The 12197-nt window shown below is 40.1% G+C and overlaps 1 protein-coding gene across 6 annotated transcripts in view; it reads right to left on the reverse strand.

The window, feature by feature from the left end:
- HECW2 (HECT, C2 and WW domain containing E3 ubiquitin protein ligase 2) overlaps nucleotides 1-12197 on the reverse strand; it is a 262737-nt gene that overhangs the window by 89300 nt on the left and 161240 nt on the right. For all 6 annotated transcript variants that reach the window (XM_073306249.2, XM_073306251.2, XM_073306250.2 and 3 more), the window contains 3 exons: nucleotides 9391-9466; nucleotides 2874-3043; nucleotides 838-980 (listed from right to left, as the gene is read on the reverse strand). In XM_073306249.2, the coding sequence (XP_073162350.1) occupies nucleotides 838-980; nucleotides 2874-3043; nucleotides 9391-9466 (389 nt within the window). The remainder of the gene's footprint in view (nucleotides 1-837; nucleotides 981-2873; nucleotides 3044-9390; nucleotides 9467-12197) is intronic.

Here is a 12197-nt window from a genome sequence, read left to right on the forward strand (position 1 = left end):
AATTTATATTTTAATTTGTATACATACTATTATCTGTCCACTCTTAACCTACAGCCATCTTCCTCCTGAACCACAATGCCAGGGCCCAATGTTCCAGCCCAGAATCCCTTGCCTTTATCCTTCCCTCCTTGCCCAACTATAGAATTCCAGAGCCTGTCCAACCATCAAGCAAGATTGGACAGTGTTTCCATCCCTACCAATGGTCACTTTGGTTATCTGAAAACTTGTCTTTTTAAAAAAAAATAGTATCGAAAGCTAAGAAAAAGTTTTTAAAAGCACAATAGATTAATTTTGGGCCCCATCAAACCTTTATTCATAGTGAAAATCAATTTCAATTTTGTGGTATTCCCAATACTCAGAACAATACCCAATTAGAATCCTTTCATTTCTACCCAGTTAAACCATTGTGAAATCTTTCTCACTATTAAGCTAACTATTAGAAATGTTTGAACTATAAAAAGAAACAAGACAATAAAATCTTTTTGTTCTAAGTTGGCACACTACTGTATATTGCTGGAAGTAGCTATGCCTTACTTCCTGATTTATTAGCAACAAGTTAATTTTTTTTTGCCTCAGAAACCTTAAAAAAATAAGTTGTAACAAACCACACACAGGTGCTTACACACACAAATTTAAAACAGTCTAAGAAATGCAAGCATATTCGTATCAGAGGTCATAAGGCTACAGAGAGATTAGCTTCCTGCTATGGCAAGTCTGTGGTATATGATCACAATGAGTATACGATTAATTAGCCAAGAAAAGGTCGTTTGTGCCAGTATCGCAGATGCTGATCTGATCTTCCCTACTGACTTAATTAACAACAACGAGTTAGTTTACCCTATTGCATGCCTCTCCAATAGTCTCTGGACTGGTATTGTTAACTTCCCAAGAAAGCGCTTGATGATAGGACGACTCTTGGCAAATTTGTCTTTAATTTCAATTTCCAAGACGTCTGTTAGAAGTGCAACAAAAGAATATTTCTGAAAAAAAGAACACATTCAGTAGTGTATCATTACACCGTTATTCAACATATATGTACATTTACACCACCCGTATGTGACAGGCAACCCAAAGCAATGTTTATTGATGATGACAGCTGCTTCCAGATTACAAAATGATGCTTCAATCATTAAAAACAAATGATTCTCCCTCCTCGAAGAATAAATGGCTTTTTCATTTCTATATTACTATGATGTTTCATCAAAAATGACAGTTTGGTGAGGCATCAATTTTCTGCTTGGAACAGCCTACATCAACTACTTAGACTTCCACTGGCCTTCACCTTTCGGATTTCAGTACAAATCACCACCTTACAAGAAAGGCTAAAAACAGTCTGGCTGGTTGGCTAAATAATTCTCAACAGGGAACAAAACAAGAGGCTAGAGTTCAACTTAGTTACAGACATCAACCAGACAGGTTCAAATCGCTGCACATCTGGCAGAGTCATAAATCAGCAAATGAATGAGAGTCATGAATAAAAACAAAAATTCTCATCCTTGTCAATCAGGGTTGTATTTCCTGTGGCTGTTAGCCATCTGTTTGCTACAGAAATTGCAAGTTGTCATTGTGGAACCCACAGAGAAAAGGAGAGGGCCAATTCTGCATCAAGTTCAGCATATGTAATACAATCATAAGATAGTACTGTCAAAGCATTGCTACAGGGAAACGCACATCAGTTACAGCATGCGAATATAGTTTGTGGTCCAATGAATACTGCACAATACATTATCACTTTAGTAATAAGTTGCAAAAATAAGAGACCAGAGAAGAAAGGAGGAAACAGAATAGAGGAGTTTTTTATTTTTATTTTTTTACTGGCTATTACAAAGAAAGACAAGAGACTCCAACTAAAACTCTTATTTCTGAGCTTAATTGTGAGGGAAATCTGCATAACTGTGAATGATGCCAGAGTGATATCACTGGGGGAAACGCCCTCTATTTAGCCACAGAACAGCTAGACCATGAGTAGTGGCAGTGTTAACAGTGACCCTACACTGTCCTGCTTTGTTGCTAATCTACTTCAACCATGTTCTCTGTTAAGATTCCCATTCCCACTCTGTCCTTGATCTCTTCGTTGAGTCTGTGAAGTCAGACACCAAATGTGGCGGGGGCACATGTACACTAGAATGTAGACTCAGACCATCAATTCATTTCACAAAAACCAAACCAAACCAAACCGTGAATAGCCTCAAAAGGTTACAGGTTTTGGTTACTAAGAGGTATTCATTTTAATATTATTTCCAGTTCAGTGGGTTTTTTTCAACACACACATTTGCCATTCAGCACTCAAATGTATATGAGACAGTGTCATTTCAGTGTCCATTCTAACAACAAAACAGCCTTCCCTGTGGAAACAAATCTCAAAAGTTGCCTTTTGTCAAGCTACATATAATAATTCAAAGATCATCCCCCTTGCCTGATGACAGAGAAATCTTTGACCTTGCCAGTTGCTATGCGCCATGAGAGAGAATAATTTCTCAATTAACTGTAGTCCAAAACATTGCCCAGGTTGAGCCTGAACATGAATGTTAACTTCCTGTGCCTTTTTGTAATGATTCTTCTCACAACATATAATCCATTCTAATTAATTTATTCCTGCAATTTCAAGGAATCCACAGGGCTATTAAGCAATTCCAAAATTTGCTATCAGAAGAGGGACTGAGAAGCTCACAGCATATGATTAAAACATGTTACAGAAAACAACTGTTCCTACCCAACAAGAGGGTTCCTACAATTACTGCAATTTTCATGTCAATTTAAATAACCAGCTCATAGTATCAGACGTTAAAGACCAATACAAAAAAGAAGGAAACAATATCCTAGTGACTTATTGCACTAGCCAATTGAAGGAGTTCTTAAAAGGCATACATTACCTCTCTGTGCCAAACAGGATTAGTTGTGTTACTGATGATAGTAGACCGTTTTTCCTGACCATGATGGGCAAATGTAGGAAATGTGCTTTTCTTTCCTGGCTGAATGGACATCTTTAGGTAAGGATCAGGATTGAAGAACATCCCTTTTTTAAGCCCAACTGCTCTAATATCTTGAAAGAAAGAAGGAAAAGGAACAAAAAGATTAAAACATGAAGTTCACAAATGAGGTAGTCCTAAAATATTACCTCAGATTTCAGTTTAACACAAAATTACTCATACTATGATTAATTAGATCTAGTGAATGGAAGTTGCCTATGGCAAGAATTCACTCAGTTTTCCTGAGAGAATAAACAGATGAGGTAATGAGACTAGACTGGGCTCTTGATTTACATTCCGGTCTCCAGTTATTTCTAATATAAAATACTTTGCGCACTTCTGACTCTGAGTTGCAGAATTGTTTTTTTTCTGTATTTGCATTCAGAGAAAAAGCACCTAATCTCCACTCCTCCACATGCTGCTGGATTTAAAAAAGAAAGAAAGAAAAAGAAAAGAAAAGAGCCACCCATGAAATAGGATAATGAAACAATGTTTTTCAGGATTGATACACTGATGCATAAAGATCACCCTAAATATTCAGAAAGCAAGATGGTGCTCTGGGCTGGGAGGCACATGGTCTCAGCCCAGAGGAAGAAAAGCCACTCCCAAGAGAGGAGATGCGGAGTTTTCTGAGGATGTTTCTTTCTTTACACAGAGGTTTTCCCCCACAGAAACAAAGTGTGGCAGCCTTGTGCCATCTGCTGTATGATGGAGGAACATACACTGATGCTCACCTGCTAGAAGAACTTTTGTTCGTATCCTCAGTACCTGCTTAAATGCTGGGGCCACAAGCCTCAAATAGCCAGGGTAAGAGGGGCACTTTCAATACAATAATTGATTTTAAAATTCACTTTCAAAGTATTTTTCTTTTCCAGTTCCCCGAAGCCACAGATTTCTGGGTCCTTCTTCATGAGCTATCCTAGCATGTAGTGTGCAGTCTCCAACCTCAGTGAAGCCGGCACACACGAGGTCAGATATGCAATTTTGTATGTAGTTTTTGCACACCCAGAAAAAGGTTGCTGTACTAAAATGAGACCCTGAATTTGGATTCAACCTAAAAACCCCAACCTAACGATCAAAAGTAATCGTTGGGGGTGAGGACATTAAAAATAGTATATAGGAAATACCATAAAATACATACTAAACCCTTTTAAGAGCAATTTCTTCATAACTGAAATGACAGAGAAAGAACATTACAGTTCTCTATCATGCACTTCTCATCTGAACCAGTTAGACACTCTCCTTCTCCAGGCAGGAGCACAGTTATGCTTGTGAAGGAAGAAGCCCTCTATGCCTCTTTGTAAATGGTTATCCACCAACCATGAAAAGCAATTCATGCATAAAGAGACAAGAACTCATTAGCAAGCAAGAGAGACTTTAATGTTTTCCCCCACTTTTTAAAATATATCCACAGAACGTAATCTCTGTGTGCATTCAGAATAATTTAAAATTAAGAACATGCAGGATCCTACAGCCTAAGGCAGATATATTATTTCATCACGTGACCCGATTTTACATTGATATATTAATATAATAATGTACTGCATTATATCACTAATGCTTTCTGACATGCACTGTCATGGCCTATAAACAGCAATGGTTAGGGAGGTTCAGCCACTCTGCTTTCTAAGTATTCCCAACTAATTTTAGAGACCTCTTTATAAAAACAACCTATCCTTTCATCATCTTTAAAGGCCAGCATTTTGAAATGGGTTTATCTGAACATAGTTAATTAAAGTGCTCTTAGAAAAGATTGGAGAATGAAAAAGAGCAGGCTTTTAAAAAAAAATATGAAAGGCACTTCCATAAAAGGAAGATTATAACCTGACCTTTAAAACAAAGTCGGTAAGTCAAGATGGGAGCACAGTGAGGATTATTATTTGCAACTGTGTTTTCTATTCAATGTTTTCCCCAAATATTTGTGCTCAAATTTTGTTCACACACTAGTCAAGGAAAATGGACTTCTCAGCCTGTAGCCAAAATTTGTTTCATGATTAAACAATGTTAGTTTCACACCAAAGCAGAAGTCATAGACCTGCTTTTCCCAGTCAGTCTGCCCAAACAAGATTGTTATTTCCATGCTCTGTTGCTAGAGGAAGTGTAAGGACAAATTTACCCTGACCGTGCACCTGTTTTGACTATCCCCTGGAGACAGTGCAGGACCTAAGTTTGTCTTTTTTGGCAGACTGCTTTCTTTACTGCTTTCCTCCCTTGGTAACCAGAGTGCTGATGAGCAATAAAGGTATTTATGAATGGACAGATGCTTAGTTAGCACCACACAGGATCAAGCCAGTTGAAATGTTATATTTATCCATGTTCATCTCTGATGGGAGTGTTAGCAGATCAAGAATGGATCAGAGCATTGCAGCAGACAGAGGGGAAAAGGCCATTCTGAGTGAGTGAATTGATCAAGACAGCTCCTTCCCACCATTCCCATACATGCAAGTTAGGTGCTCCACTGAGCAACTATTTTGGGAACAATAGGTGGCATATTCAGAGATCTGTCCTGGAGGGACTTCACGAATAGAAACTTAAGTTTTGAAACATTAAAATGAGCAGAACAAAATGCCACCATTTGTAATTACTTCAATTGCTGGAGCTAAAGGCTGAGTTTTCAACTCGAATGAGAAGGAAAGATGTGGCTACACAGGAAGTTAGGCTAGATAATCTAGTGATCCCTTCTGGCCTTAAAACACAGTTTCATTCACTTCAGCTTCACTGAGCGTTCAATCATGGAATTAAACTTTTACAAAGAGTTCATGTTCCATGGGTGGGGACAGTTTTCATCATGACCAAACTGACACATACTATAAAGATTATAGTGAAAAGGTGTAGTGCAACTAAACTTCTATCTTGTGCTAGAGATGCCCAATTGCTATTCTAATTTTTTTCCATTCCATCTCTTCTTCTCCTCCAGGTTTTGCTACTATAACTGACCTTCCTGCTTAGATCATGAGAAGATGTAACATACAATTTAGAACGCCATTTTAATGTCATTTGTGTTCACAATTATTATTTGTAAGTGTAATTACAGAATTCTTCAAACGACAACTTGATTTTTCCTTTCCTCTGAGAGAGTCCTCCATTAGGGCAACCAATAGTGAAAGTTATTCATGTAATTTTTAAAAGTGTATTTTCTCCGGTCTGCCGGATCATCTAGTCGGACCACCTATGCAGCACAGGCTACGAGTATCCCACACTAAACCCAGCAACAGAAATTAGTTCAAGGTATTACCAGCCCTCAGGAAACTAAGCTACTATGTGCCACAGGCAGAGGATAGGAAGGACCAAGACGGATCAATCCTCAAGGCCCCTGAAATGGGAGGAAACTGATTAAGTGAGATGAACCTAGATGATCCTGACAAGAAACCTGCAGAGTTGCTGCCAATCCGACCTGTTGGAATATTCTTTTCTGACTCCACATATGGCAATTAACTAGTCCCTGAACAGGTGACATTTCATTGTACCACCAAACCCCTATGAATACCTAGCAGCGTGCCATCTGTAGTAAGAGATGGACTGTACACTCTGCAAATGATGGGTCCTGTGGCTAATCACTGTTGCATGTGTTCGTTGTAGAGCTAGACCCCCCTTTATGCCACCTTTCTGCCTCCTCGCTAGATCAGTCTCATATCTCCTACTTGTGGGTCACGTCTTCTGTCTGGGATGCAATCCTCTGCAAAAGTGGATATTTCATCAAAATAGTACATAGTAAATTCAACTGTCCTCTGATGCGATATTATACCCACATTGGAGAGTAATGCAATTACTGATGTAAGCAGTGTCAGGATGAGCTCCACCCTGACATCTGGTGGTGAGGTGTGGCAAGTTGTGGAAAAGAACTTCAGGGGTCGATCTCATTTGCATAGGCACACCCACCCCACCTAGAATGAGGCCATAGCTGCCCAAATGGTCACTTTGGCTGCTGTGGGATCCCCAGTGTCTCTGTTATTGGGGCAGGAAGAATAAATTGTTATTACCCTGATTATGGGAACTGTGCTTGGAACTGTACTTGGCCTTTTGTTATGATGGAGGGACTCACCATCAACTAAGTAGCACTCGCTAGGCAAGGGTCATGGGTTTTAAAACTCTGACTGGAGAGAGGCTGGGGACAAGTATTAATACTTGGTGGCATGGGCCCCTTGGTGAGGGCCTTACATGCTAATTGCACTTCCTCCTCTCTCCACTGTGGAATATCAGAGCTAATTTTGATTCCATTAGGAGTCTAGTTACAGGCTGCTGAGTTCACTTTGGGCTAATGGTGCACCAGCACTGAGGCTCACCTACTGCAAGCTGAATTCACCAAAGAGCTGAACTGACTAAGAGCTGAAATCACTGAGTGTTGTGTTAAGTAGTGGGGGAGCCTGAAGATATATTGTGGAGCAGTTTGTGGGATGGCTGGAGTGCCTTGTGGACAGGCCGGTGGAGCAGTTCGTAGGACGGTGGGAGCTGCTTGTGGGACGCGGAGCAGTTTGTGGACCGGCTGGTGGAGCAGTTCGTGGGACGGCGGGAGCTCCTTGTGGGCCGCGGAGCGGAGCTGAGTGAAGGAGTTCGTGGGCGGCTGGCGGAGCGGAACAGAGCAAAGCGAAGGCCTATGGAGCTGTGGGGTGGTCAGCTTCAGATCATGTAAGGTGCCTCTTACCCCCGTCCCATCTCCACCCAGGTTGGGAGGTAAAGCTCCGCAGATAAACTTTCGAACTCTGGGGCTGCCCTGACCAGGGACACAGACTTTTGGGTCATTGGACTTTTGGGACTTTGGGTGATTTGGGGTTAGAATCATAGAATACCAGGGTTGGAAGAGACCTCAGGAGGTCATCCAGTCCAACCCCCTGCTCAAAGCAGGACCAATCCCCAATTAAATTGCTGGACTCAAGAACCAAAGGGAAAGGGGCATGCCCCAATTTGCTTGGGGTGGGTTTTTTTCCTCATGGGTTGTGTTATGAATCCTGTTGGTGTTTCCCTAACATAATGCCACATTGTTTCTCTCTGTTATTAAAAGGCTTTTTGCTACACTCAGACTATGTGCTTGCGAAAGGGGAAGTATTGCCTCTTGGAGGCGCCCAGCGGGGGTGGTATATATTTGTCCCAGGTCACTGGGTGGGGGCTCGAGCCGGTTTCCATTGTGTTATTGGAATGGATCCCCTAGATATTGAACCCGGCCCTTGTTGCTGCCAACTCTGACGGGCAGAAGTGTTGCACTTAAGTATGAAACAGAGGGATTTTGGCCATGATTTAAGTGTAAATTGCAGTAGTGGAGTCACTACTGATATCTCTCTATAATCATATTCATACAGGGGGCTGGGACTAATCTTTCACCCCCAAAAGTAGAAACTTCTTGCACTTAAGACAAAAAGAGACCTACTTTGCCAACATTAGTTAGGTTCCTGATCCTCTCTGCAGCCAGCCCTGGAGGGCAATATCATTCACACAAAGGCTCTACACCCTGCAAAATTCTGTTTACAAGGTAGAAGTATCTCCTTCTCCACACAAAAAAGCCCAAACACTTAAAAAACATACTACCTTTCCCCTAGACACAGCACCTTTATGGAAAAATCTTATTAAATTTGCCATTCTATAAAATGTTTAAATCAACCATACAATTCTTGCAGCTGAGCTAGAACTCTCTGTTACACTCTATAGGGTTTTGGAGTGATTTTTATTGAACCCTATTTATTTTCTATAGGCTCTCTTGTGTTTTTCCCCATTAATTGCTACAAAACCATTCTAAAAGACAGCGTTAGTGTGTTCTAGTTCTACAGAGAGAGAAATCTCCTCAAGGTTTTTGTTGTCTGTTCTTCCAGATTTAGGGACCAGATTCTACCTTCGTTGTTCACATTGAGATACTTTACTCTCATAAGACCACATATAGATTAAGCACTAATCAACATGAGTAAGAGTTCAATTCCTTTTCTCGGTTACTGACTGGGAAAAAAAGTGTTCAGAAAGATTTCACTATTTACAACCCTTGTTGTTTTGGTATTCTGTCCATCTCTCAAAGCAATGGGACTACCTTGCATTCCATTAGCCCTTTTCTATGTGCAGAAAAGATAGCTTTACCACTACTCAGTCTGAGATGGATGTTCCCTTGGGCACACTGAAAATTTCTTGGAGACTTCTCATGCTAGGTCCAACAAATTGGTTTCATTCACTTCTGGATATAAATGAATCTGGTTTGCTTTCAGCATACACATGTTCTCAATGAAATTATATAATCTGAGCCACTAGCATGCACTCCTAAAGAAGACAGATGCAGCTGAAGAGGAAATGTTTTCCATCTTTGAGTATTTTAGTTCAGTATTTTTTTAATGTACATTTGCTTTGCCATAGCACAGTTGGAGTTAATTCTGACTTTCAGTAACAATCTAACACAAAACTCATGCTTGTTTTAGTGGGATAATGCAAGATACTTCTGAAATCTTACCTGATAATTCAAAGCTGACTAGTTTCCGAGATTGCTGAGTTGCAGAAGCACCTTCATCCATGCCATCCACCCCCATCTAAAGAGGGAGAAAAAAAATGAAGCGTATCATGGCATTTTTCATTTGTTTTTGTATGTTCATGAGGATGGTTATGAAGTACTCAGGAGAAAAATATTACCCATAGACAAAGCTATAATCTGAAGACACCAGTACTTGTTTCCGTCCACCCCAAATTCCCTGGAATTTCACAAATACTGACAACTGTCTGTGCAATGTAGGGTCAATATTGCAATACTGAGAATATTTCTGAACATACATAATGCATTATTATTAGGTGTGTGGAAGGTATTAACTGGAGAAAGCGAAAGTACTTCTTCCTCATAGGTTTTTGTGTCCTCTCAAAAAATCAATAGCGCAAATTGGCATCTTATACATAAGCATGAACTAACCACAGACACTGTGCAGTAAGTAGTTCCATGTACCATTTATGACCTAAACACAAAATACATGGCTTACTGAGGGCAATCAATCAAAATATTTAACATCTGTGTGACAAAATAAGGCACATCAGATTTCTAACTATGGCATTGATCTGAAAGTCATGCTCATACCTGGGAAACTTTCCCTGAGGTTTATTTCTACTTTCCCTGATAAGGGCTTTTTTTGTTTGTTTGTTTTTGTAAGTTTCACTTCTTAGAAAAAAAAATCTGCCCCATTGCCTCCTTCACAAGTGGAGTTTTTGCAAATGCATCAGTAGGAGGAGCTTGCCTCCCCCCCCCCCAAGAGTGACATGTATCCAGCTAAACAACCCATCACAAATCATGGACTATTAGGGTACGTCTACACTGCAGCTGGGAGGGAGCCCCCCAGACCAGGTAGAGAGACTTGTGCTAGCTCCACTCAAGCTAGTGCACTAAAAACAGCAGTGTGGCTGTTGCAACACAGGGGGCAGCTCAAACTAGCCACCCAAGTCCAAGCCCACATGACCTCCTTGGACTGAGCTTGGATGGCTAGCCCATGCCATTCCCCGTGCCGCAACATCCATACTGGTACTTTTAGCACACTAGCTCGAGAGGGGCTAGCACAAGTCTGTCTATCCACACTAGGAGGCATGCTCCTAGCTTCAGTGTAAGACGTACTCTTACTTTTCGAATCAATTGAAAATATAGGGTTTGTGTTTCAGGACAAATGGTTCCAAAAGGAGGCACAGCACTCTCATCCAGCAGGGAAAAGACAATGAATTGCTAGGATAAGGTGAAGACAACCTGTGGAAATGCTTACCAGATTGTAAGTCTGATAAAGCTTGATACCTGGACACACTGTAGGGTGTACACTGGGGGTATCTCTAATAAAATAGAGTGTTACCAAAGTGATTTTATATTTAAAAAGAGAAAAATATATTGAGGATATATGCTTGTAAATTAAGGGTATAAAAAAAGATACACAATAGAAAAACTATTAAGTGATCTGTTTCCAAGAATATAAATCATAGTTGGGGTGTAAAACACTGAGAAAGATACTGCAGTCTGGCTGCATTTAGCCATATGTTAAATCTGTGAAAGATAAGACACCTCTTTACATCAAGACTGGATAGCTTTCTAAAAATGAAGCTATTACTCAAACAGAAGTGACAGGCTTGATATAGGAGTTACTGGATGAGGTTCAGCGGCCAGGAATTCAGACTACATGATTGTAATAGCCTCTGCTGGCCTTAACATCTTTAATCTGTGAAGAAACTCAGCTTTGCCTTAATATAAAAAGTGTAATGGCGGTCTTTTAAAAGTTTTTTTTAAACAAACAAATATTGCGATCTCATCTGTTAATCTGACTGCCATGCCAATCGTCATGGAATGTATCTACACACTACAGCAGTGCAAACACAAAACAAGACTAAGCGGTGAGAATTAATCAGCATCTGAAGTCTAAGAATTTCCTCATTAGCAAAATTCTAACATTTAGCAGAACATGTAGCAAAGATGAAGAAACAGCAGTGAAAGAAAAAGCGATGACAATCATGTCTGAGGTCTCCATTGGCCTTGAGTCTCTTCAGAAAGGATGCACAGTGACAGAAAATTTACATTGTTCACATCTCAGCATATTTCATTTTGCATAAGTACAATATTCACGATTCACCGTTTCTCATGCAATAACATTTCTCAATATAGTGTTCTTCATTCTGTCACGTGCCTATTGACTATGAAACTGTTATTCCAAATGACTTCATAAGGGTAAGTCACCTGTGACACCATGCAGCAGAATGACCTGGTCTTCCATGGACAATGGGTTAACTCCATCTCAGCTTCCTCTATCCTTTGCAAAGGTGCTTGGAAAGCAGAGAGGGGTATATATATATCTTTGGGACAGTTGGGCTGAACACCAAGGGTCATAAGAACTGTGGAGTTTTCGGGTTTTTTTTTTTTGGGAGGGGGGGCTGTTAACTTATATTGATTTCTTGTTCCAAACATTCTTCATTAAGAAAAAGTCCTCACGGATTCTGTGTATATTTTTTCTGAGGCGTCCTTCCATCAGATAGGACCACATTATCATACTAATAAATCATGGCAACAAACTATCCACATGAGTGATACTTTTTTTTTTTAAAACAGAAAAAATGCCTCCATTCAATTCAATGATTATAAAAGTAAAAATACATCCATGTTACAGCAGGGCTGGCACTTTGAGGGCATATAATCCAACACAATGACAATGAAATACAATCTTGAATACCCACATCTTTCACATATTCATTGTATATACCCACACTGTACAGACCTCCTTAAAAAGGAGGAGTGCAAGATCAAGAAAATAC

Source organism: Lepidochelys kempii, chromosome 11, assembly GCF_965140285.1.
Source record: "Lepidochelys kempii isolate rLepKem1 chromosome 11, rLepKem1.hap1, whole genome shotgun sequence".
NCBI lineage: Eukaryota > Metazoa > Chordata > Testudines > Cheloniidae > Lepidochelys > Lepidochelys kempii.